At 42.2% G+C, this 27,632-nt stretch overlaps 3 protein-coding genes across 6 annotated transcripts; 2 read left to right on the forward strand and 1 right to left on the reverse strand.

Moving 5' to 3' along the window:
• The first annotated feature begins 18 nt into the window (after positions 1–18).
• Positions 19–15,993, forward strand: LOC106580473 (DNA polymerase beta). 4 transcript variants are annotated; one of them, XM_045703221.2, is made up of 13 exons: positions 19–809; positions 959–1,035; positions 1,433–1,492; positions 1,617–1,675; positions 1,831–1,880; positions 2,353–2,445; positions 2,563–2,617; positions 2,708–2,781; positions 2,981–3,051; positions 3,326–3,412; positions 3,697–3,764; positions 6,253–6,392; positions 8,894–15,993. In XM_045703221.2, the coding sequence occupies exons 9-13, from the start codon at positions 3,037–3,039 to the stop codon at positions 8,986–8,988; spliced, it is 405 nt and encodes a 134-aa protein (XP_045559177.1). In that variant the 5' UTR covers positions 19–809; positions 959–1,035; positions 1,433–1,492; positions 1,617–1,675; positions 1,831–1,880; positions 2,353–2,445; positions 2,563–2,617; positions 2,708–2,781; positions 2,981–3,036; the 3' UTR covers positions 8,989–15,993. The 4 variants fall into 4 exon arrangements, with proteins under 4 accessions (XP_045559177.1, XP_082822485.1, XP_082822487.1 ...); XM_082966359.1 differs by having other exon boundaries at positions 21–809; positions 2,966–3,051; XM_082966361.1 differs by having other exon boundaries at positions 21–714; positions 969–1,035; positions 2,966–3,051.
• Positions 15,994–17,458: 1,465 nt separating this feature from the next.
• Positions 17,459–20,178, forward strand: LOC106580428 (dynein light chain 1, cytoplasmic). Its single transcript, XM_014161484.3, has 3 exons — positions 17,459–17,606; positions 18,430–18,568; positions 19,800–20,178. Exons 2-3 carry the CDS (start codon positions 18,437–18,439, stop codon positions 19,935–19,937), a joined length of 270 nt encoding a protein of 89 aa, XP_014016959.1. The 5' UTR covers positions 17,459–17,606; positions 18,430–18,436; the 3' UTR covers positions 19,938–20,178.
• Positions 20,179–21,479: 1,301 nt separating this feature from the next.
• On the reverse strand, positions 21,480–24,264 carry rl6 (60S ribosomal protein L6; the record flags this gene model as incomplete). Its single annotated transcript, NM_001165269.1, is given in 5 exon segments — positions 21,480–21,668; positions 22,345–22,529; positions 22,769–22,817; positions 23,732–23,875; positions 24,164–24,264. Coding segments are annotated over 5 exon segments (632 nt in total), but the record flags the coding sequence as incomplete, so codon positions are not given.
• Between the last annotated feature and the right edge of the window lie 3,368 nt (positions 24,265–27,632).

Below are 27,632 nucleotides of genomic sequence, written 5' to 3' on the forward strand. Positions count from 1 at the left end.
TCTACTTTGAACCAAAAATGGTTATTTATCTCTTGCTATTTCTGTGTTGTGTCACGCACGCCCTGCCCCCCTCGTAGTGGAGTTCATTGTTCGTCTCCTCTCCCCTGTTAATATTAATAGCTAGCAGGCTGCAGAGGCTGTTTTAGCTAGCTACATTACTTCTCGCAAGAAAGTAAAATAAGAATACAACATACTTGTGAAAAAAGCTGGAATACAGAGATGAGTAAAATGAAAGCGCCACAGGAATCCCCAAACGAGGGAATAGCAGACTTTCTTACAGTTAAGGGGCGTGCTAGCTACAAGCTAACGACACCTGGCTAGCACATATGAATAGGTTAGCTAGCTATAGTAGCTTCTTTGCTAGCTACCTTAATTTGCAACCAAATATAACAAGCAATAGGTTAAGCAGATTGACATATTACTAGCTAGTAAAACACGAATATAAACATTTCATTATTTAAAATGCTAACCCCTAGTACTAGTTGTAGTCCTCGTAATGTTTAGTTAGCTAATAGCTGTGTGGATGTAACGTAACACCCCATTCCGTACAAATGTGAGTTTACGTTAGTTATGGGCTGTGTCAAACGTAATTGAAACCCCCTTTGCACAGCCTGTTAACGTGAGGTAAAACGTCAGCATCTGTGGTGATCATGGCTAATAGCCTGTGAAACCAACCAATATTCTCTGTTAGTTTCTTCAATATGCGAAGTCTGGGTGAGTATGATTCTATATTTGTTTCTTACTCTCCCAGAATTGACCAACTATGAGAGGAATGTCAACAGAGCTATCCAAAAGTACAACGCCTACAGGTAAGACATGGTAGTAGTGTAGTTAAGAATGCAAGTGTCCCTTCACAACAGGCATCTGAATAAGTAATTTGTCTGACTCCTTCAGCCCCATGTTTACTCCCCCGTTACTCCCTCAATTACAGTGAATAACTATCTGTGTTGTGCTACAGTGTTTTTCAGGAAAGCAGCTTCAGTGATCTCCAAGTACCCCCAGAAGATCAAAAATGGAGAAGAGGCCAAGAAACTGGTGAGGGCATAGGTGTTGAAATAGGTGTCTCAGACAGTACAGTGCTGTTATAGCAGTGGTCGATGATTGACTTGAAAGCTCATCTGATGCTAGCTCAAGATGTACTCTTAAGGAGCCTACCAAGGAGCCTCTATTTTAAATAGAAGGTAGTTGGAAAAAGAGTTCATTAAGAAGATCTTCCCTGTGGCTCAGTTGGTAGAGCATGGTGTTTGCAACGCCAGCATGGTGTGTGCAACGCCAGGGTTGTGGGTTCGATTCCCACGGGGGGCCAGTACAACAACAACAAAAAAATGCATGAAATGAAATGTATGCATTCACTACTGTAAGTCGCTCTGGATAAGAGTGTCTGCTAAATGACAAAAATGTAAATGTAAGATAGATGTCTTTTTACAAACAGGAACACTCAAGAAGTTGGAAAAGGAGAGTGTTTGAGGAATGACATTATCCTTCAAGCAAGGTGCAGTCTGTCACTTCTTTGTCCAATGTGGCCACAATGCAAAGTGCATAAACGAAAGAAGATAATTATATTGTTAATTCCACTCAGTTTGATGCAGGCTAATGGATTGTGTTTATCTTCCCAGATTCGTAATGATGACACCAGCTCCTCCATCAACTTCCTTACCAGAGTTACTGGTATTGGGTATGTCTTTTGCTTTGTTTGTTAAACCCAATCACTGACCCCGTTTTCTAGCCCTTTGGTGGCAAACTCTTCTCGCGGAAAACTACTGTTCCACAGGATTTTGTTCCAGCCTTTATCGAACACACCTAACCAGTTAACTCTCCCTCCTTCTCCAGTTCGGCTGCTGCCAGAAAGTTTTTGGATGAGGGAGTGAAGACCCTGGAAGGTTTGCTGAACTTTTAAAGATACTTTTTACAGCACTTTGGATTTGAGATGATACAATGACTATGAGGTTAATGTGCAGACTGTCAGCTTTAATTTGAGGGTATTTTCATTCATATTGGGTTACAAACTATCCTATTCCCAAGACATGCTAACCTTTCACCATTACATTAACGGGAGGTTATGTTATCATTTTTGGGGGAATGATATTTATGCCAATTACTTTCTCAGTCATTATTCACGATTCATTCAAGATTATCAGCAATCATGGCAGCATCTACATTAATGTAGAAGTGTTTAGTAACATATTCTATTCCATATCGATTCATCTCAAATTAAAGCTGACAGTCTGCACTTTAACCTCAGTCATTGTATCATTTAAAATCCAAAGTGCTGGAGTGCACAGACAAAACAAATAACTTGTCACTGTCCCAATACTTTGAGCTCACTGTATATTAACACTGTTGTGCTTTTAGATCTGAATAAAATTGAACACAAGCTCAATCATCATCAGTAGATTGGACTCAAGTGTGAATCTCCTGTCAGTGGATCACTCTGCCTGCCCCAATGTAAGTCTTTTGCTAATGTTGTATGACCATCAATGGCTGGTGTCTCATACATTCCAATTGAAGTTTCCTGTGCATGCTTGGTGGCGTGTGTGTGAAGCTGCTCTGGGTTTGCTGTAGGTACTTTGAGGAGTTTGAGAAGAGGATTCCACGAGTTCAGATGACGAAGATGGAGGTGGGTGATATTTGCTGTTGTGAATATTTTTTGATTAGAATGGAGTGTATTTACTGTTACTACTGTCTTACACTTTGTGTGTTTGTCCAGACCATTCATTCTGCAGGAGCTGGAGTTGCTGGTTACTGAGTACATCAGGGCCATCTGTGGAAGCTACAGGAGAAGTGAGTCCTCACATGTAGTGGTGTACTTGGTGGTTTTTAGTATTAATAACTCTGTGTACTGTTTAGATGTGCATGTTTCATGTATGATCAAGGAAGTGATTGCAGTGGGAAGGAAAATGTTGTTTTTATAAACTAGATTATTTTATATTTTTTGGATAATTTCCTAATTATTTATCTGTTCCAGCATTCTCTTCTACAGGTGCTGAATCCAGTGGGGATATTGATATCTTGCTGACTCACCCAAACTACACCTCTATGGATGAGAAACAGGTGACCACCAAACTCCACAATGCCTACTGCTGCTTTGGTACTGTAATGATTAATATACACTAAGGTACAGTTGACTACTTATAAGTGGACATTGGGTAAGTGCAATCTCCATTTAAGTGCTTTACAGTTCACCAGTCCAAATACATTCTTATTTGCCATGCTTTGGTTTAGTGCATGCATTCATGACAGTCCAAGGGCATTGCATTCAACAGAAGACGACCTCTTATGACTTTCATATGCTCATCCCATACTTTCTTTGTTCTTCCTCTTCAAGCCCAAACTTCTCCATGCCGTGGTTGAACGTTTTGAGTCCATTGGGTTCATTACAGACACACTGTCCAAAGGAGACACCAAATGCATGGTGAGGGCTGCGTGTGGCTAGCTAGCTGCAGGGAATATTGCTTTATCTGTTTCTTTAACAGTGAAAGTAACTAAGATGTTTTGATTTGTAATGTAGTTTGTGCAGCAAGGGTCTGTACTGCTTTCACTTAACTACATTGGAAGCAACCGTTCAAGCACATGGCTCACAGCTTATTTATGTGATAGTTACTTTCTCTAGTCACATTAGTCAGAATGTTTATCTATTCAACCTTTATTTTACCTGGTCGACGACCTGGTCATTGATTTGATGGTTTCTGTCTCTAGGGAGTCTGCCAGCTGCAGCAAAATGATGATGATGGGGAGGAATATCTTCACAGGCGTATTGATATCAGGTGGGTACCTAGTAACTAGTTACAAACGCACCTCATCACATGTTGTTCTGATGACTCCGTTACCTGAGGAAGGTCAGACAGAATGACATGTTGTTGAAAGTGCTATATCTATTGGTCACATGCTTCTTAAACAACAGGTGTAGACTAACAGTGAAATGCTTACGTACAGGCCCTTCCCAACGATGCAGATCGAAAGAAAATAGAGCAATAATAGAAAAGTAAAAGCCGTGGTAATAAAGACAAAATGAGTAATGATAACTTGGCTATATACACAGGGTACCAGTACTAAGTCGATGTGGAGGGGTACGAGGTAATTGAGGTAGATACAGTACCAGTCAAAAGTTTGGACCGACGTACTCATTCAAGAGGTTCTTTATTTTTACTATTTTCTATATTGTAGAATAATAGTGAAGACATCAAAACTATGAAATAACACATGGAATCATGTAGTAACCAAAAAAAGTGCTAAACAAATCTAGGGGTGGTATACAGAAGATAGTCCATATTATATGAAGAACAGCTCAAATAAGCAAAGAGAAACAGCTGTCCATCATTACTTTTTAAGACATGATGGTCAGTCAATCTGGAAAATTCAAGTGCAGTCTCAAACCATCAAGCTCTATAATGAAACTGACTGTCATGAGGACCGCCACAGGAAAGGAAGACCCAGAGTTTCCTCTGCTGCAGAGGATAAGTTCATTAGAGTTAACTGCACCTCAGATTGCAGCCCAAATAAATGCTTCAGAGTTCAAGTAACAGACACATCTCAACATCAACTGTTCAGAGGAGACTGTGTGAATCAGGCCTTCATTCTTGAATTTCTGCATAGAAACCACAACTAAAGGACACCAATAAGAAGAAGAGACTTGCTTGGGCCAAGAAACCCGTGCAATGGACATTAGACCGGTGGAAATCTGTCCTTTGGTCTGATGAGTCCAAATTTGAGATTTTTGGTTCCAACTGCTGTGTCTTTGTGAGACTCAGAGTAGGTGAACAGATGATCTCTCCGCATGTGTGGTTCTCACCGTGAAGCATGTAGGAGGAGGTGTGGGAGTGCTTTGCTGGTGACACTGTCAGTGATTTATTTAGAGTTCAAGGCACACTTTACCAGCATGGCTACCACAGCATTCTGCAGCAATACGCCATCCCATCTGGTTTGCGCTTAGTAGGACAATAATTTGTTTTTCAACAGGACAATGACCCAACACACCTCGAGGCTGTGTAAGGGCTATTTGACCAAGAAGGAGAGTGATGGAGTGCTGCATCAGATGACCTGGCCACCACAATCCCCCGACCTCACCCCAATTGAGATGTTTTGGGAGGAGTTGGAATGCAGAGTGAAGTAAAAGCAGCCAACAAGGGCTCAGCATATGTGGGAACTCCTTCAAGATTGTTGGAAAAGCATTCCAGGTGAAGCTGGTTGAGAGAATTCCAAGAGTGTGCAAAGCTGTCAAGGCAAAGGGTGGCTACTTTGAAGAATCTCTAATATAAAATATATTTTGATTTGTTTCACAGTTTTTGGGTTACTACATGATTCCATATGTGTTATTTCATAGTTTTGATGTCTTCACTACTATTATACAATGTAGAAAATAGTAAAAATAAAGAAAAACCCTTGAATGAGTAGGTGTGTCCAAACTCTTGACTGGAAGTGTATGTACATATAACTAGGAATAAAGTGACAGATAATAAACAGCAGCAGCGTATGTGATGAGACAAATATTTTGTGTAAAAAAGGGTCAATGCAGATAGTTAACCAAATAGCTAACCAAACTATTTAACTAACTATTTAGCAGGCTTAGGGGTAGAAGCTGTTCAGTGTCCTGTTGGTTCCAGACTTCGACTGGTTTCAGACTTGCATCGGTACCACTTGCCATGCGGTAGCAGAGAGAACAGTCTATGACCGGAGGCAACTTTTTTTTTGTAGGGCCTTCCTCTTGACACGCCTGATATAGAGGTCCTAGATGGCAGGGAGCTCGGCCCCAGTGATGTACTGGGTTGTACGCACTACCCTCTGTAGCGCCTTGCAGTCGGATGTCAAGCAGTACCAAGCGATGATGCAGCCAGTCAAGATGCTCTCAATGATGCAGCTGTAGAACTTTTTGAGGATCTGTAGGCCCATGCCACATCTTTTCAGCCTCCTGAGGGGGAAGACGTGTTGTCGTGCCCTCTTCACAACTGTGTTGATGTGTGTGGACCATGATAGATCCTTAGTGATGTAGACAGGAAAGAACTTGAAGCTCTCGACCCTCCACTACAGCCCTGTCAATGTGAATGGGGTATGCTCGGGCCGCCTTTTCCTGTTGTCTTGCTGACGTTGAGGGAGAGATTGTTGTTCTGGCATCACAGTGCCAGGTCTCTGACATCCTCCATATAGGCTGTCTCGTCGTCGGTGGTCAAGCCTACCAACATTGTGTCGTCAAACTTAATGATGGTGTTGCTGTAACCTTGCTCTAACAGAAACACCATTTCCCTTATCTTACTGCAGGTTAATTCCTAAGGACCAGTATTACTGTGGTGTGCTGTATTTCACTGTTAGTGACATCTTCAATAAGAACATGAGAACTCACGCTCTGGAGAAAGGCTTCACCCTCAACGAGTACACCATCCGGCCAGTGGGGGTTACTGGTGAGTCACACAAATATCAGCAGTCCAAAATCAACCCCTTGCTTCTGCTGTTAGACATTATGTTTGGTTCTGAAAGGACCAGATGGGTGTAAGCTGAGGAAACTCATATTATTTACACGCAACGAATCCTTCAGATCCAAGTGTCTAGAGGTGGATTTTGGATTAGGCACCTGTATCTTAGATACATTTTATGAATTTCAGTAAATAGGCAGTTAGTAAACAGGTAGTTAGGAAAGCAAAGGCTAGCTTTTTCAAACAGAAATTTGCATCCTGTAGCACAAACTCCAAAAAGTTCTGGGACACTGTAAAGTCCATGGAGAATAAGAGCACCTCCTCCTAGCTGCCCACTGCACTGAGGCTAGGAAACACTGTCACCACCGATAAATCCCCGATAATTGAGAATTTCAATAAGCTTTTTTCTACGGTTGGCCATGCTTTCCACCTGGCTACCCCTACACCGGTCAACAGCCCTGCACCCCCCACAGCAACTTGCCCAAGCCTCCCCCATTTCTCCTTCACCCAAATCCAGATAGCTGATGTTCTGAAAGAGTTGTAAAATCTGGACCCCTACAAATCAGCTGGGCTAGACAATCTGGACCCTCTCTTTCTAAAATTATCCGCCGCAATTGTTGCAAACCCTATTACTAGCCTGTTCAACCTCTTTCGTATCGTCTGATATCCCCAAAGATTGGAAAGCTTCTGCGGTCATCCCCCTCTTCAAAGGGGGAGACACTCTAGACCCAAACTGCTACAGACCTATATCTATCCTACCCTGCCTTTCTAAGGTCTTCGAAAGCCAAGTTAACAAACAGATCACCGAACATTTTGAATCCCACCGTACCTTCTCCGCTATGCAATCTGGTTTCCAAGCTGGTCATGGGTGCACCTCAGCCACAGTCAAGGTCCTAAACGATATCATAACCGCCATCAATAAAAGACAATACTGTGCACCCGTATTCATCGACCTGGCCAAGGCTTTCGACTCTGTCAATCACCACATTCTTATCGGCAGACTCAACAGCCTTGGTTTCTCAAATGACTGCCTCGCCTGGTTCACATACTACTTCTCTGATAGAGTTCAGTGTGTCAAATCGGAGGGCCTGTTGTCCGGACCTCTGTCAGTCTCTATGGGGGTGCCACAGGGTTCAAACCTCGGGCCGACTCTTTTCTCTGTATACATCAATAATGTCGCTCTTGCTGCGGGTGATTCTTTGATCCACCTCTACGCAGACGACACCATTCTGTATACTTCTGGCCCTTGTTTGGACACTGTGTCAACTACCCTTCAGACGAGCTTCAATGCCATACAACTCTCCTTCCGTGGCCTCCAACTGCTCTTAAATGCAAGTATAACTAAATGCATGCTCTTCAACCGATCGCTGCCCACACCTGCCCGCCCGTCCAGCATCACGACTCTGGACGGTTCTTAGAATATGTGGACAACTACAAATACCTAGGTGTCTGGTTAGACTGTAAACTCTCCTTCCAGACTCACATTAAGCATCTCCAATCCAAAATTAAATCTAGAATCGGCTTCCTATTTCACAACAAAGCATCCTTCATTTATGCTACCAAACATACCCTTGTAAAACTGACTATCCTACCGATCCTTGACTTCGGCAATGTCATCTATAAAATAGCCTCCAACACTCTACTCAGCAAACTGGATGTAGTCTATCACAGTGCCATCCGTTTTGTCACCAAAGCCCCATATACTACCCACAACTGCGACCTGTATGCTCTCGTTGGCTGGCCTTCGCTTCATATTCGCTGCCAAACCCACTGGCTACAGGTCATCTATAAGTCTTTGCTAGGTAAAGCCCCGCCTTATCTCAGCTCACTGGTCACCATAGCAACACCCACCCGTAGCACGCGCTCCAGCAGGTATATTTCACTGGTCACCCCCAAAGCCAATTCCTCCTTTGGCTGCCTTTCCTTCCAGTTCTCTGCTGCCAATGACTGGAACGAATTGCAAAAATCACTGAAGTTGGAGACTTATATCTCCCTCACTATCTTTAAGCATCAGCTGTCGGAGCAGCTCACAGATCATTGCACCTGTACATAGCCCATCTGTAAATAGCCCATCCAACTATCTCATCCCCATATTATTATTATTTTTTTTCTTCTCCTTTACACACCAGCATCTCTACCTCTATCTGCATCTTCTGCACATCTATCACTCCAGTGTTTAATTGCTAAATTGTAATTACTTCGCCACTACGGCCTATTTATTGCCTTACCTTCCTTATCTTACCTCATTTGCACACACTGTATATAGATGTTTTCTATTGTGTTATTGGCTCTGTTTGTTTATTCCATGTGTAAGTCTGTGTTGTGTGGCACTGCTTTGCTTTATCTTGGCCAGGTCGCAGTTGTAAATGAGAACTTGTTCTCAACTGGCCTACCTGGTTAAATAAAGGTGAAATAAAATACCAATAAAAATCTCTGTCATTAACTGGTGGGTTAGCCAGCAGTTCATGTCTGTTTCTCTTTGGTTGTAGGTATGGCCAGAGAGCCTCTGGTGGTGGACAGTGAGAAGGACATATTTTACTACATCCAGTGGAAATACAGAGAGCACAAAGAGCACAGCGAGTGAAAGGAGGGGCTAAAAATACACTTTTTATCCCCACATGATTTACCTTCAAAGGCTGAAAATAGTGTGTGTGTTTTAGGGCTTCTATATATTTTGGTGTTTGTTTTCCCAGGAGGGAAAAATAGGACAAAACCTTTAGGTTTCTCCCACAGTCCCACTGACTTTTTATTACCAGGAAATATATATTGAAGTGAACTCTATCAGTGTTCATGAAATCACTGGTAAATGCAATGATTCTTTGAGAAGGAAATATGCTTTAGATTGTCAACACATTTAGAGCTTCAAACACACTTTACCTCATTATATGCATGATCTGGTTTTTGACTGCCAGTGATTTCTACAGTCTCTGACAATGCCAAGAGTAAGACCAGAATATTTGTTTTACAGTGCTGTCACTCAGCATAAACATGCAAATATATTTGTATTGATGGTGCTAAATTAATAACGTATCATGTGTATCAAACAGCAACACAGTGTGTCAGTCTGTTTCTGCTTGTCGCTGTCTTGTTTGGCTAGCTAGGCAACAATGTTGCCTTGACTTCAGAAACACACTGGCTAAAGCATAGGGCTACTGACAGATCTTTTTGGTATGCCTGACTAGTCACTCCTGCAGCATCTGTGTACATTGCTGTTTCCCTCACTCACTGTCCAGTTTTATATGTATGATCTGTGGAAGACATTTATCATGCTTTTGAGATGAAGTTAAGATTTCCATATGAGGCATTTCTAAATAGACTTTTATTAAGTGTTTCTCATTCTGCTGGAGTTGACCTAGTATTTTATATCAAACCTGTTTCTCCATTTGTAACTCACCCATCAAAAATCACAATATGCCTTTTTAAATGATTTGTTCTGGTCTAATTCCTCAAATGGAAAAGCAGAAAAATCTGTGCACTCCTGGATAGAAATTTGTATGGTGCTCTTCGATGTACCATGTTTGTGGCATTGATGAATAAATCATTTTACTTAAAGTCAGGTGTTTTCTATACGACATGGCCAAAAGTATGTGGGTATATGCTTGTTGAACATCTCATTCCAAAATCATGGGCATTAATATGGAGTTGGTCCCATAACAGACCCCACTCTTCTAGGAAGGCTTTCCACTAGATGTTGGAAAATTTCTATGGGGACTTCCATTCAGCCACAAGAGCATTAGTGATGTCGAGCACTGATGTTGGGAGGTTAGGCCTGGCTCACAGTCGTAGATCCAATTCATCCCTAAGGTGTTCGATGGAGTTGAGGTCAGGGCTCTGTGCAGGTCAGTTAAGTTCTTCCACACTGACAAACCATTTCTGTATGGACCTCGCTTTGGCAAGGGGGGCATTGTCATGCTGAAACAGGAAAAGGCCTTCCCCAAACTGTTGCCACAAAGTTGGAAGCATAGAATCGTCTAGAATATAATGGTATGCTGTAGCGTTAACATTTCCCTTCACGGGAACTAAGGGCCCTAGCCCAAACCATGAAAAACAGACCCTGACCATTATTCCTCCTCCACCAAACTTTACAAATGGCACTATGCATTGCGTTCTCCTGGCATCTGCCAAACCCAGATTTGTCTGTGGAAACCCTTTTCAGGAAGCTCCTGGTGAACAGTTATTATGCTGATGTTGCTTCCAGAGGCAGTTTGGAACTCGGTAGTTAGTGTTGCAACCGAGGACAGACAATTTTTAAGCGCTTCAGCGGCCCCGTTCTTTGAGTTTGTGTGGCCTACCATTTTGCGGCTGAGCCGTTGTCGCTCCTAGACATTTCCACTTCACAATAACTGCACTTACAGTTGACCAGGTCACCTCTAGCAGGGCAGAAATTTGACGAACTGATTTGTTGGAAAGGTGGCATACAATGACGGTGCCACGTTGAAAGTCACTGAGCTCTTCAGTAAGGCTATTCTACTGCCAATGTTTGTCTATGGAGACTGCATGGCTGTGTGCTTGATTTTATACACCTGTCAGCAATGGGTGTGGCTGAAATAGCTGAATCCACAAATTTGAAGGGATGTCCACATACTTTTGTATATATAGTGTAGGAAACTAGCTTCTTTGCAAAAAACTAGCCTAGTATTCATAGTACATTGTAAATATATGACTGCCACGAGAATAGGATTCTGTACAAGTCAGGATCAAATGCATATATAAGGCAACAAATATTAGTTAAATAAAATATGGAACAGTAAATGAAAATATTCAACATATCTTTCGTTTTGGATCAAGGTAGCTAGCTAGGTGTCAGCTAGAGATACGTGCAGGAACTTGTAGGGATTTGTAGTCTTGCATGATATCTACTTTGATGCTAATTAGCATTTTAGAATCTGAGAGTAAATAGAGCCGAATATATTGATAAAAGTCACCTTGTCCGAGAGAGATGTACATGGTTATCAAAACGCCACGCCAGGGCAAGCCTACATGAAACACAGATATTTTTTTATTTTTTTATTTCACCTTTATTTAATCAGGTAGGCAAGTTGAGAACAAGTTCTCATTTACAATTGCGACCTGGCCAAGATAAAGCAAAGCAGTTTGACACATACAACAACACAGAGTTACACATGGAGTAAAACAAACATACAGTCAATAATATAGTAGAAAAATAAGTCTATATACAAAGTGAGCAAATGAGGTGAGATAAGAGAGGTAAAGGCAAAAAAGGCCATGTTGGCGAAGTAAATACAATATAGCAAGTAAAACACTGGAATAGTAGATTTGCAGTGGAAGAAAGTGCAAAGTAGAAATATAAATAATGGGGTGCAAAGGAGCAAAATAAATAAATAAATACATTAGGGGAAGAGGTAGTTGTTTGGGCTAAATCATAGATGGGCTATGTACAGGTGCAGTAATCTGTGAGCTGCTCTGACAGCTGGTGCTTAAAGCTAGTGAGGGAGATAAGTATTTCCAGTTTTAGAGGTTTTTGTAGTTCGTTCCAGTCATTGGCAGCAGAGAACTGGAAGGAGAGGCGGCCGAAGGAGGAATTGGCTTTGGGGGTGACCAGAGAGATATTCCTGCTGGAGCGCATGCTACAGGTGGGTGCTCCTATGGTGACCAGCGAGCTGAGATAAGGGGGAACTTTACCTAGTAGGGTCTTGTAGATGACCTGGAGCCAGTGGGTTTGGCGACGAATATGAAGCGAGGGCCAGCCAACGAGAGCCTACAGGTCGCAGTGGTGGGTAGTATATGGAGCTTTGGTGGCAAAACGGATGGCACTGTGATAGACTGCATCCAATTTATTGAGTAGGGTATTGGAGGCTATTTTGTAAATTACATCGCCAAAGTTGAGGATCGGTAGTATGGTCAGTTTTACGAGGGTATGTTTGGCAGCATGAGTGAAAGATGCTTTGTTGTGAAATAGGAAGCCAATTCTAGATTTAACTTTGAATTGGAGATGTTTGATGTGAGTCTGGAAGGAGAGTTTACAGTCTAACCAGACACCTAGGTATTTGTAGTTGTCCACATATTCTAAGTCAGAACCGTCCAGAGTCGTGATGCTGGACGGGCGGGCAGGTGCAGGCAGCGATTGGTTGAAGAGCATGCATTTAGTTTTACTTGTATTTAAGAGCAGTTGGAGGCCACGGAAGGAGAGTTGTATGGCATTGAAGCTCGTCTGGAGGGTAGTTAACACAGTGTCCAAAGAAGGGCCAGAAGTATACAGAATGGTGTCGTCTGCGTAGAGGTGGATCAGAGACTCACCAGCAGCAAGAGCGATATTATTGATGTATACAGAGAAAAGAGTTGGCCCAAGAACTGAACCCTGTGGCACCCCCATAGAGATTGCCAGAGGCCCGGACAACAGGCCCTCCGATTTGACACACTGAACTCTATCAGCGAAGTAGTTGGTGAACCAGGCGAGGCAATCATTTGAGAAACCAAGGCTATTGAGTCTGCCGATGAGGATGTGGTGATTGACAGAGTCGAAAGCCTTGGCCAGGTCAATGAATACGGCTGCACAGTATTGTTTCTTATCGATGGCGGTTAAGATATCGTTTAGGACCTTGAGCGTGGCTGAGGTGCACCATGACCAGCTCTGAAATCAGATTGCATAGCGGAGAAGGTGCGGTGGGATTCGAAATGGTCGGTAATCTGTTTATTGACTTGGCTTTCGAAGACTTTAGAAAGGCATGGTAGGATAGATATAGGTCTGTAGCAGTTTGGGTCAAGAGTGTCCCCCCCTTTGAAGAGGGGGATGACCGCAGCTGCTTTCCAATCTTTGGGAATCTCTGACGACACGAAAGAGAGGTTGAACAGGCTAGTAATAGGGGTTGCAACAATTTCGGCAGATAATTTTCGAAAGAAAGGGTCCAGATTGTCTAGCCTGGCTGATTTGTAGGGGTTCAGATTTTGCAGCTCTTTCAGAACATCAGCTGACTGGATTTTGGAGAAGGAGAAATGGGGAAGGCTTGGGCGAGTTGCTGTGGGGGGGTGCAGTGCTGTTGACCAGGGTAGGGGTAGCCAGGTGGAAAGCATGGCCAGCCGTAGAAAAATGCTTATTGAAATTCTCAATTATCAAGGATTTATCGGTGGTGACAGAGTTTTCTATCCTCAGTGCAGTGGGCAGCTGGGAGGAGGTGCTCTTATTCTCCAAGGACTTTACAGTGTCCCAGAACTTTTTTGAGTTTGTGTTGCAGGAAGTAAATTTCTGCTTGAAAAAGCTAGCCTTGGCTTTTCTAACTGCCTTTGTATATTGGTTTCTAACTTCCCTGAAAAGTTGCATATCACGGGGGCTGTTCGATGCTAATGCAGAACGCCACAGGATGTTTTTGTGTTGGTTAAGGTGCAGTCAGGACTGGAGAGAACCAGGTGCTATATCTGTTCCTGGTTCTAAATTTCTTGAATGGGGCATGCTTATTTAAGATGGTGAGGAAGGCATTTAAAAAAAAGAACCAGGCATCCTCTACTCAAGGAATGAGGTCAATATCCTTCCAGGATACCCGGTCCAGGTTGATTAGAAAGGCCTGCTTGCTGAAGTGTTTCTGGGAGTTTTTGTTTGAAGTGGTTTTAAAATTTCCTATGGGAAACAATAATGGCGAAAAAACGATTGTAACCATTTCCGTGTTTGACCGCTAGGTTTTATGGATATTATGACCACAGATAAAACAACGAGACAGATATTTCACCGGATGTATAAATGTGAAGCATCTGGTTGGCGGTTCCACTCACGACCAAATATGGTCATGAGAGGAAGCCCGGTGGCCAGCACAGGGAGAAAATGGAGCGAGATGGATTTTGCCCGGCATTCTGCACATTTTCTCATTGATGAAACATTTGATTTCCACACAGTTTTCTGTTTTCAAAACTATAATTTGTAACGAACAGAGTGGACTGCGTTAGTAGACTTTACCCTTTGCCAAAGTTTCAAAAAAGTGCGTTGTTTAGGAGCGCAAGTGCAAATTGAGTTATTGCACACGCGCACTTCATAAAGTAGGCGTTCCTTACGGAAATATCCAAATAAATGCTGGAATGTTCTTGGCACTATCGACTATGATTGACTTGGTTACATTGGAAAGACAGGCTCTGGTATATGTTGGGTTAGTTATAAAGCTATTTTTGTCCAGTGTGGGGCTTATTCAAGGGTTCTCCCAAACTCGGTCCTGCCACCTGAAATTTCGGGATGATTGCCCATTATTTCCTTTTTTTAAAAGACACAGAAAACGTAGGCAGTGGGAGAACCTATTCAACTAAGTAGATATATTCTGAAAGTGATCTAAAACGATGTAATATTAGCTAGCTTTCTACAAAAACTTGTTGAGGATAACTCAAATGAGCTGCTAACGTAATGTTGGCTAATTTTATATACTGTATAGTTAGCTACGGGAGTTTAAATATCACCCGTTTACTAACTTCATATTAGCTAGTTGGCTACAAATGCATCAAGATAGCTAACAGCCATGGAAGAGGGTGAAAGGATTAGCTAGCACTTCCAGCTGTCAGAAGGGAGGAGGCTACTCTGGATAGGACCGGTACCTTTTGTGGGAGGACATAATGAAACTATTCTCCAGTCCCTAGCGAGAAACTGAGGACAGACAACATAATATTCAGGGCTGTCTAACTTGAGTATAATGCAGCCTGTTTAGCTTTCTGTCCTCGGATACAGAGGCGTCAAATCCTGTCTGCAGATGAAGTCCCAATTAATGTTGTAAGGGTACATCCTTGTATGCCAAGGATTGTGTACCTATGTTAGCAAATTGTGAACCAAAAATTGTTTAAAAGTCAGTGTAGTTTTTACAACTGGAGCAGGTCAACCCTGCTGGGTATCCACACTTCTGTTCCAGCACACACACCTGATTCAATGTATCAAACCTAATTAGTTAATGAAGTGTGCTATTGTTGGGCTGGAACAGAAGTCTACTCACCCACTAGATCAGAGGGAGGTTGGCTGCCACTGGTATTTACTCTTTTTAAAAAAAATGTATTTAAATGTATTTATTTTTTTCCACATGAAATTGTTTTAGTAATAGCCTACTTGTTACTAATGTCTAACCTTTTACATAAGTTAGCTTACTTGTACACTTTTAAATATGAACATGTTGATTATTTGAAGTTAACAATTAAAACAAGTTTAAACACTTAACTATTTTTCAAGATGACTAGTGTTGATGATGGATCACAATCCTGCAATAAAGATGGGAAGGGAATCTCTAATTTGTCTGTATTCTCAAATGAACATGACTTGTTTTTCTTCACTCGCATGCTCTCCAATTTAGTTTTATTTGATTGTTACCATTTTTTTCAGAATATCAGCCATGTGAACCCATTTTGCAGCTGATAATGGCACGCAACACCAATGCAGCCATAGGCTTACAGCAGTGGTTCTTAACTCCAGTCCTTCAGTACCCCCAACAGCACATTTTTGTTGTAGCCCCGGACAAACATGCCTGATGATTAGTTGACAAGTTGAATCCGGTGTGTTTCTCTGGGGCTACAATTATGATAATGCCTAAGACATTTTGGGTCCTGGGGTAGGCAGTCATTGTAAAATAAGAATTTGTTCTTAACTGACTTGTTAAATAAAAGACTACCACAATTTGTCTATGCTAAATGTGTTTAAAGTGTAATGCAAGACGAGGTGAAGGTGCTCTACTCAAACCACACAACAGAATCATTTAGATTAACCAGGGCATATTACAACAATATTGTATAATTGAGGGATGTCTCCTTTCATATTTGGAAAAGGACAAAGTAGTTTAAATAGAAACTGATGCTGCTGCAGCATTGTCATCTTCACAGTGGGAATGCAGTTGATGTGGGTGTCTTTATAGGTCAGCTGGTGAACCTACAGTAGTACATAAATGAAAAGCACACCTGATGTTAGAATATCACTTCTTCAGGTCATCTAGACCATCAGGGTTCTTAATTGTTGGGTTGTGTTTAATTCATTCAGGTGTTGTATAAAGATGACTTTGTTGGGCTGGAACATCCAGTCAACACAGCAGGTTGTCTCATCACATTGAGGCCTTTGTCCAATGCTGTAATTATCATTGGGTTTTATGACAATCACTGGATTTTTTTTTGTGTGTGCAATAGTGACCTCCAGGCTCCCCTTGTCATGGTCATTGCTAGAAGGGATCCAGCTTTTGTCAAATTAATGTCATATTTGACATTTCATAGCAGATTAGGAGAATTTAGGCTGCAGGTTGAGAATTAGGTTAGGAGGGTTTGCTAAAATGCTAAACTATTGTTGGACAATGTTGACCAAAGCTGGATCCTTTTTAGCCAATACCCCTTCTTCATAGGCCTGGATTACATGGTTGCGTTCAAGACAAGGTCGTTTTCATTGGTCTGTTGTCAGAGTAGGCCTAGGCTACCATCGTGTGCTAATTTCTGAAGTCAGTGTAGAATAGCATGACACGTTTATCAAAGGCCAAATGTTTTCCAGTGCAAAGGAAACGTCTCAAAACCTATGCCACTAGGCGCTTTTTAATAGCCTAAAAATGAGCACTATCCAATCTACTCATCACAAATGCGATGATCGAGGCATGCACTCCTTTGTTATGAAGGTGCATTTTTTTTTTTGCTTCCCCAAAATGTTAAACTCACGTGACACATGCTAATTGCTAGACTACAACTATCTAGCTAATTTTAGATAATTTAGTGTTAACACCTGGTTAGCATAACAGCTCAACTATGGGACTCCCAATCAGGGCTGGTTGTGATACAGCCTGGATTCGAACCACTGTCTGCAGTGACGCCTCTAGCACTGGGATGCAGTGCTTTAGACCGCTACTCCACTCGGGGGCCCAACGTCAGATAGGACTTTTCGTAGGAGGCAGCAAGTTAATATCAAAGACAGTACAGTGAAAGATATGTATAAATTACCCCTTCTGTCTGTGGTACAGTATAGTTTAGAAACGGATACATTTGTTGTTTACAACAGATTCCACCGAAACCAACGACGCATGGGAACCGCAAAGCATGATGGGTTGAAATAAAATGCAATGAGAAACACCAGCGAAAGCTGCGACAGATTGACCAATAACTACACCAAATGCTTAACGGCGTAGCCAATAGGAGATAGGTGCGATCAGGTCTGGTCAGTTACACACCCACATTACTTTCTGACAACCACTACTTAGCGGGAGTTGTAGCTGTGAAACCAAGCGTCCATACAGCGGAGACAACCGGCGTTGGATTAATTAGGTAAAAATTAGCTTGGCTATTATGAGATGTCGATCGTTGTCATTTGCTCATAGTGGAGGAGGTGGTCTATTATTAATTTGCTCTCTGAATTGATAAGTAACGTTACAGTTGAAACGGTTATTTGCGTCTGAGTGGCACACAATGGTAATTGACGTTGATTCACCTGCAAGCTAGCTAACGTTAGATTGTCAGACAGCTGTCAATAATTTCAATGTTGCCATCTAGCTAATATCGTGACATAATGACTTGTTAGCACCAGTTTTACACTTAAAGGAAAACAATGCTGTTTGCACAGAATGTTAGCGTTAGCTAATTTTAAATCGACTCATTTGGGAAAACGGTATTAGTTAGCTACTGTGTAACTTAGCTGTCTTTGTTTTTTTTGTCTGTAACAATCTTGACAACTAACGTTAACTAGCTAGCAAACTAGATATTTATCAAAGCAAAGGTCATCCCCTCCGAGTGATGTGGAAAATTTCACTTACGTTCTTTGGAGAAGATAAGAATTCTAGCTAGCAATTAACTTTAGAAGCGTATCCATAGAAACTGCGCAGTAGCGGTGATGGAAATTGTTATGCAACGTTGATAAAATAATAGTTCCCAGGGATGCCATGTGCCTGTTATTATGTAACTGTTATTTACATGGCAGCAGGCCAAGTGGTGCTTTGTGTGTTAAGCTCTGATCTGAAGATGCAGCTTTACCTACTAGTGGATGAGTCTTAACACGCCAAGCTCTTTATAGAAGTGAGTACCGTTATATGCTGGGTGAGCCCAGGTTGATCCTCCCATGCCATTAATACCGTGATGTGTTTTGGTCTCCTAGGGCAACCATGTCTGACAGAAAAGCAGTCATAAAAAATGCGGACATGTCGGAGGAGATGCAGCAGGACGCAGTGGAGTGCGCCACGCAGGCACTGGAGAAGTACAACATCGAGAAAGACATCGCTGCATACATCAAGAAGGTACCCAGATGACAGTTCAATGAGTAACATGGTCTGTGGTCTATGGAAGTCACTGAACTTCACTAACAGCGTTGTGCTGAGACCAGGCTTTGTGGAATCTAGCTCCTAATACATCGATTTGCCCAAGGTCAATACTTTAAAAAAAAAAATGCTCACCTGTTTGGCCAAAAGTTACACTCGGCTGCGGGGGATTGATTTTGAGTTTGCGATGTGTGTTAGACGCTCAAAGGATCAGTTTAATTGCATACACGGGTAAAGGGATGTTTTCCCAGGTTTTGGTATGAAATTGCGTTAAAATAGTCAGACCTTCATACTAAACGTTAGCTGCCTGACTTACAAGTTACTGGTTTACTGTAAATCGAGGGCAAACTATATGAAATTATTTACTAGGTACAGTTACAGCTCCCAAGTGGCGTAGTGGTCTAAGGCACTGCATCTCATTGGAAGAGGCGTCACTTGAGTTCCTATGTCTACATTACCAACAGACTAACATGGTCCAAGCACACCAAGAAAGTTGTGACGAGGGTATGACAAAACCTATTCCCCCTCAAGCTTCCTGCCATCCAGGGCCTCTATACTAGGCGGTGTCAGAGGAAGGCCCTAAAAATTGTCAGACTCCAGCCACTCTAGTCAGACTGTTCTCTCTGCTACCGTGCGGTACTGGAGCGCCAAGTCTAGGTCCAAAAGACCTCTTAACAGCTTCTACCCCACAAGCCATAAGTCTCCTGAACATGCTGCTGCTACGCTCTGTTTATCTATGCATAGTCACTTGTAACTCTGCCTACATGTACATATTACCTTGACTAACCGGTGCCCCCTGTATATACCCTCGCTATTGTTATTTTACTGCTGCTCTTTAATTATTTACTACTTTTTTTCTTAACACTTATTTTCTTAGCTGCATTGTTGGTTAAGGGCTTGTAAGGTCTACACCTATTGTATCTGCATGTGACAAATCAAATTTGATGGATGCCAGGTTGTAGTTGTAAATGAAAGGCTAGTTGAGGACAAGTTCTGGTTAACGGTGAAATAAAACATTTCTTGGCCAATGAGAAATGCTGTAACGGGTATTGTAAACAAATTTGAGATGCACGTGGAACATTTCTGGGATCCTTTATTTCAGCTAATGAAACATGGGACCAACACTAATTTTGTTCAGTAGCTCACTTAATGGTTTCCTCAATGAATGCAATGTCTGACTCATCACTGCATTCCTCTCTGCCCCTCCCAGGAGTTTGACAAGAAGTACAATCCCACCTGGCATTGCATCGTAGGGAGGAACTTTGGCAGCTACGTGACCCATGAGACCAAGCATTTCATCTACTTCTACTTGGGCCAGGTGGCCATCCTGCTTTTCAAGTCTGGCTAAGCGGCCAATGGCCCCAGCCCCTTCAACACCAACTGACCATTAAATACTGACTCGACAGAAAGGCTGTATCATCCTGGTCAATGGGGACTGCCTTTTTCTGTGCTGCTTTGTTCCTCTTTAAGAAAAAAAACATGGCCATGTGAGATTAAACACTTGTATTTATTTTTGTTTTCTACTACAGTAGATTTGATGTCACCGGTTCTTTTTTATTTTTATTAAAGTGATATCGTTTGGCTCTGGGTTTAACTTTTGGAGTACTTTATTTTTGCTACTTATGTTAACTTATATTTGTGCTATGTGGATTGTCCAAGTTGATAGAATGACAGCACTGATTGTAAGAGGTCATTTAATGATAACCAGAAACGACATGCGGTGTGTGAAAAAAGATTCACCTAACTCACTAATCCATAAATTGCACTAGCTCAGGTAAATGTCAAAGATCACATGAAGAGGTAAAGGGCTCTTTGCCAAAATATGCCACCAGGGCTCTAAAGGCAATGCGTAAGATCTTCCAGATACTTGTTTTTCGGTCTGCGGATTAGATGGCTACAGCGACTGGATTTTTAATTGTTTAACTAGGTAAGTAAACACATTATTTACAATGGCGGTCTAGGGACAGTGGGTTAACAGATCATTACCTGTCAGCACGGGGCTTCGTTCTAGCAACCTTTCGGGTACTTCTAGTCAAACCAGGGAATACATCTTACCCATACATTCCTATAGCAGTTTCTTGGGCCCGACCATAGAATGCGATTTATAGGATCTCTAGTCCAGACTGTCGGGGGTACTCGCGTCCTTAACCATTTTGTTTACACGGCCGTGTTCCTTCATCGGGACCTCAGTATATCCTCCAATTGGGGCAAAATGTATAGCAAAGAATGGCAACGCTTGCATGTGGTCGTCACGATGCATTTGAAGAGCATTGTAAAAACGTCTCCATAGGAAGTTTATTAGGAACCTAATACTTCACATTTCATTTAAGGACATGTGCCCAATGGGCTGCTACCAATGAAATGTTAATGACTGCCACAAGAGTTAGTAATAGCTAGCATTGACAGCGAACATGTGGGTAGCCAGTGTCCAGTTTCCAGACCTAGAAACAAGGTCCGTAACTTGTGGCCCAAGTTAAACTACTGCTGTCCTTTATACAAAGGCAAGATTGAAAGAGTTGCTGTTTTGCATGTCCCAAAATCCTATGGGAGGTTAATGTATTTAACCATGAATACTTCAGTGCCAATTGACTAAAAGCTCTTCAATCTATACCAGTGAAGGGGTGAATGAAAGCCAACTGGAAACTGATTTGGCAAACTTAAGCCAGGATTAGGTAGACAATACTACAGACTTCAATGACAGCAACCAAACACCTGAAGCTCACTGAATGCCTTGGCAACAGCCCAGCCTGCTGCCACAACCCCATTGAGAGGTTTGAATTAAAAGGGTGCCGCTTGGGCTCTACCAGAACACCTCAAAGATTCTGAAGAATTCAAACCCCGCCTCAACTTCAATAGCCCATCAATACACAATCACATACAGCCAGAAGGTGGGATAGGACTGTGGTGGTACTCTTTATTACAACATTTAGAAAACCAGTTTGTGAGGGTAGACACCGTTGGAGAGGCAGAAAGAGGAGCGCAGGTACCCCTTCAGCTGGGGAACCTTCTTAATGAGGGGCAGCAACTGAGAGTCTACAGTCTTCTGGTCCTCCTTCCTCTGCTCTGTCAACTGGTACTTCTGTAGTGGGGGGGGAGCAAGGTAAGAGATTGTCAGACAACTTTAGCTTGTTGCCTACCAATTAAAAGCATTTTCTATTTCAAACCTAGTTTTTTTTGTTGCCACAACCAAAGAGGAAAGTAGTTATCTACCATTTATTGAACAAAAGATCCACCCAAGTGAAAGATTTAAGCTGTCCGGATAAACTGACTGCATTCTCCAAATAACATTCTTAGGAATGAGGGATTTATACACGTTGTGCATCTAGTACAAGGGTCGGCAACAGGGTCCGCAGGCCAAAACCAGCTCTCAAGTAAAAACACCAGGAATCCAGCTAAAAATGTGTTTTATTTAGGAAATCTGTTTACCAAGTAATCCCACTAATACATTTTTAAAAGGAAACGTGATCGTGTCTAAATGTAATCAAGGTATAAAATTATTTTAAAAGCCAATCTCTTGTGGTCAATTTGCAGTGTACCAGTTATAATTATGTTACTGCTACTGCCCGTCGACCATCCACTCTGACAAATCGGCCCACAGCTGAATCTAGCTGCCTACCCCGATTTATTATGTGCACACTGCTTGTACGCTACCAGTCCAATGACAACCTTCAATAGTTACCCCCTCCCACTAGTTTGTAAATCCCTGAAGGGTTTGCAAGTGTGTATAGGTTGTGTATGTCTAATGTGGGGTTTACCTCTTTTTCTGTGTCAAAAATCTCTCCCTCCTGGTGGCGGGGTCTCCTCAGCCTCTTCTTCTTGAAGTAGGCGTCTGACAGAGTCTTGGGGATCTTCATGCCAGAGATGTCAACCTTGGTTGTGGTGGCGATGACAAACTTTTGGTGTGCCCTGCGCAGGGGGACACGGTTCAGGGCCAGGGGACCTAAAAGTTGGAGAGCGAGTGGAGGATTGAGTTACAACTGAAATAGCAAGAAGAGCATATTTTCAAAACATCACACCAAGGTAGGTATGGATACCTGGTGAGGTACTGCAGCTGCACAGACATTCTGAAAATAAAATCTCACTGGACATTCTGAAAATAACTAACTTTATGCAACACATGTTTTGCCAATCCACCGTGATGAATAACAATATTTCAAAGAAAGCACTGGTTGTTCTTACCAGTTACAAGCAGGAGACCACTGGAGAGCTGCTTCAGGAACACAACACGCTGAGAGGAGAGAGAAGAGTCAGTCACTGGATTGCACAGGACAACATCTACCACATGTACATGCTACAGTAGGGATCACCAGCCCTGATCCTGAAACAACAGGGTATACAGGCTTAAGTTCCAGCCTAGCGCAAACCCAACAGATTCTTCCTTACTGGTAAAATCAAGTGCCACAGCTGAAACCATCAAACTTGTGGCTTTCTATTAGAATAAAGAGCATTAACAAAACTATCCACAAGAATAGTACAACAAAAATTGTACTAGGCCACTGCCGATTTAAATGTATAGGGAAACACATTACATAAATCTTTAACAAATCTGTTCAGATGTTTATCAACTTGAGTTTAATGAAAATGTTCCACTTTACACATTTATGTGCTCCCAATACAATGCTGCGAGTGTCCTCTGGCAATTGAGCCGCACTTCAAAGCTGACACCATAGCAGCAGGGCCTGCTGGGTGAATTCAGTGTGTGGGCGCAGTCCTGTGTGTGGAAACTACTGTAGTATGCCAGCAGTACGCCTGTGTGAGGCTTGTATGTGTGCGTGTTTCTATGTGTGGGCAAAAGGTGAACTGATTTGTCAGTGTGGGAGTATCAGGCAGCTTATCACATGTAGGGCGCAAAAGGGCAGCAGAGCAACAAGGGTTTTAAATTCATATGCACAGCACACAATCTGCAATATTATTGGTTGCAAAACAATTCTACAGTGAGTAAGCCTCAGTGTGTGAAAGCAACAGATATTTATGAGTAAGAGCAGTGTCATGAGTTTGGCCATGAGGGTTCTCACCTTCCTGCACTGGCATCCAGTCAGCAGAACAAGGACAGTTTAAGGTGGTGTAGCTGGAGTGAGGTTACGGTATGATTCAACTCCATGACACATGTGCATGCATGAGTATTAATGCATGCGATCTAACCTTTCCGCGGTGGCGTCCAGTGAGCAGTACAAGCACGGTTCCTGGGGTGATGGTGGCACGCAGGTTCCTCTTATGCTGGCTGAAGGGCTTCTTACCATGGTTCTTCAGTTTACGGGCCACATCCTCTGTGGGGTAGTAACGGGGCTGGGGGCAAACATGAGTCAAGGAATATTACACAACTTCACAAGTGTAGAATTAAGCAACACCACATCTTGCTACCAGACCTAACTGTATGCAGTATATTGAACCGATGAAAAGGTCAAAAATCAGCATTATTGTGTATACGACAGATCAAATCCGTTTCAAACCGGAATCTTCATCTGCTGAATGTGGTAGCGAGCTACAAAATCCAGAAATGGTTACAACGACCCAAGAGAAACTTGATGCCAACCACAATTTGGGAAACAATGTTTGAGTGAGCGAAAGACTCACCATTTTGCGCATCTTGACAACGCGAGTGCCTCCATTCTTGTCACCGCCAACAGTCTTTGTGATGGTGGATGGGATCTTGACCTTCAGCTTCTTCTCAATCTAAAACAAGTACCGACAGCATGTTGATGCTTTCCGTACACTACACAAAGAAATATGACTCGACATTAACCAACATCTAGTTTTTAATAAACCCTGAACCTGTTAGTATTTATTAGGGATCCCCATTAGCTGCTGCCGTACTCTTCCTGGGGTCCAAACAAGTTTAACAGGTTCAATCTAGAGAACCAAAGTGACCACTTCCCCCATTCGGTGTGCCTCCCGTCTCACCTTGGTCTCAGTGGTCTTGGTCTTCCTCTTGTACATGGCCCTTCGGGCATACATGGCGGAGCGAGAGTAGCGACCGATGCCCCTGGCCAGGACAGGGTTTCGGCTGCAGTGAGCCTTCTTGGCCACCTTCTTCTTGTCTCCCTCTGCCATCTGGGGAGAGACGGGGAGCAGAATGGGTTAAACCCATGGATAATTCTACAATTGAGCAATATTTCTAGTATAGATTTCTAGTATTGTAGTAATTCAATGGTCGAACATTCATTACTAGTGGATCATGAATGACTGATGCTGGTTAGTTAGCTACTTTCAATATGGTGCTGAAACAGAACGTGACAGCTAGTCTGATGTTAGCACAGCAAACCTATCCAATTTTTTTAGCTAAGCACATTGTGACTTCAGATATTCAAGAACGGGTAAACAAAATACTTGGCTGTAAACTATGGTCAAATTATTCCAATTATAGAGCAAAATGAGCAGGCCCCATCACTGGGTGATTGCCTGCCACTGCAACACTAGCATGTCATGAACATTTCTGCAACTTGGTAACATAACACAAGTGTGCAGGTAAAAACGGACATTTCAACAGACAAGTTAATTAGGCATTTCACGCAATTGAGAAAACACCTTAAAATGACTGGAGAAAGTGTACACGCAAGCATTGGCATATATCGGCATGACAAGTGGTAGCTAACGTACCATTCACCTTAAGTTAGAAACCACGTCGGCTAGCCCTCACGTTTTAGTCGTTTTCAGTAATTCTCTATAATATGCCATTACACACGGGAAGTCAGAGGATATGATAAGTTATTACCGTAACCAGTGAATAGAAATTAAACATGGGCCAAATCTGAAATCTGCTCAAGAATTACAACGCGTTGAGATATGGAGCAGGCAGCGGGCCTACGCTTACGAAACATAACGCTATTTATTTACAAGTCATCACACACACAAAACAAACATATTCAAACATAAAGACTCTTAAGGACATAATCAATAGCCCCGTATAAATTGGATGTGGTTATTTGGTGCATTTTGTATCGATGAACACCGATTACATTTATGCAGTAGTGTGGTGAGAAGCCATTCTTACCTTTGCTATGAAAAAAAGACCGACATCCGGGGAAGTTACGTATATAAGCACGTTGCATTTGACGTTGACGTAAACAACGCAAACAAATCTTGGCCCTTGTAGTCCTTTGAGAAACAACTAATTCATCAATAAAATAAAACAATTTATAGTCAATAAACATTGTAAATGAAATCTATGACTGCTGTATTTGTCTGATAAGAGGAGTAATGTTCATATTTATAACTTTGTAAGTTCCAGCAATCATTATCAACTAATGAGCTGTCTACGAAAATATTTGTATCTATAGTCACATAGGACCAGTTTCCAGGACCAAGATTACAGTGGCGTTCCAGGTCACCTTCATTGCAGACCCACTGCACAGAGCAGCACATTGCTATATTGATGTGGATCCTGAGATACATTACATGACCAAAAGTATGTGGACACTTGCTCGTCAAATATCTCAATCCAAAAATCATGGCCATTAATACGGAGTTGGTCCCCCCTTTGCTGCTATAACAGCCTCCATTCTAATGGGAAGGCTTTCCATTAGATCTTGGAACATTGTGTGGACTTGCTTCCATTCAGCTACAAAAATAATTAGTGAGATTGGGCACTAATGCTGGATGATTAGGTCTGGCTCGCAGTCAGCGGTCCAATTCATCCAAAAGGTATTTGATGGGGTTGAGGTCAGGGCTCTGTTCAGGTCAGTCAAGTTCTTCCACACCGAGCACAACAAACCATTCCTACATGGACCTCACTTTGTGCATGGGGGCATTGTCATGCTGAAACAGGAAAGGTCCTTCCCCAAACTGTTGCCACAAAGTTGGAAGCACAGAATCATCTAGAATGTCATTGTATGCTGTAGTGTTAAGATATCCCTTCACTGGAACTAAGGGGCCTAGCCCAAACCATGAAAAACAGCACAAGACCATTATTCCTCCTCCAAACTTTACAGTTGGCACTATGCAAACCATTTCTCTATAGACCCTGTAGCGTTCTCCTGGCTTCCGCCAAACCCAGATTTGTCTGTCGGACTGCCAGGTGGTGAAGCGCAGGGGCGGAAATCCCGGGGGGGACGGGGGGGGGACACGACCCCCCCATCCTGGGAAAAATATGATTTGTCCCCCCCAATATATCACTGAAACATAACTATGTAATTTAAATAATATTAATAATACGCAATGAAAGCAATTGTGCTGATTATAAACACTTAACACATTTTTAAGTTTCAAAAGATTGTAACCCCCCCACCCTTTGCCTCACAATGGTTTGATCCACTGCCAGTTCCTTAGCTTGCTAGGTAACAGAGGGGTCGTATCTACTGTCTGAAAGGCACTCAATGCACGTAACTGACGTGAGGTTAATCCAGTCAATCGCGCACACACACTAGCTGAATATGCAGAGCTAGCGCGCAAATATGAACTATTAAGCTAGCTAGTACCTATTCCATTTATGTGGCGTCATCAAAGATGGAATCAGCATGCAGATGATGTAAGTTAGTGCTTCAAAGTCCCTGTGATAAGGTTAGCGATAAACTGAAATCCAAACTGAACAACACTCTCTACCATTGTCTTAAATATATTTAATGGTCTCGTTGCAAAAGCTAAATTGTCGCAAGGGAACTTTTATTTATTTATTTTATTTCACCTTTATTTAACCTGGGTAGCAAAGATTATAGCAAACACCACTGAAACTGAATTGGTGCTCGCTAGCTTTGCAAATTCAGCTATTGTTGGAAGCCAGCCAATATGAAACAAACTATTAAAATTACAAAAGGTTGCAGCATATGTTGTGTAAATGGTGAACTCATACAGCTGTCAACTCTTGTCATTTTAATCCGTTTCACATTTGCTAGCTACCTTTTAGATCGAAGCCCATATAGAATGATTGAAGATGATAGAAGCCCATCTCCTACTGTAAATAACCTACACAGTGTGTGTAGCCAGCCAGCCCGCTAGAAAAATGGCAGAGTATTTTTCAATACACCAAAACACATAGTAAGAACCCTAGTAGCCTAATATCTCAAAGACTAGTTGATAAAATGTTCATAAGAAAGAAATTAAATTCTAA

The sequence above is a fragment of the Salmo salar genome, chromosome 20 (genome assembly GCF_965601325.2).
Source record: "Salmo salar chromosome 20, fSalSal1, whole genome shotgun sequence".
Classification (NCBI taxonomy): Eukaryota; Metazoa; Chordata; class Actinopteri; order Salmoniformes; family Salmonidae; genus Salmo; species Salmo salar.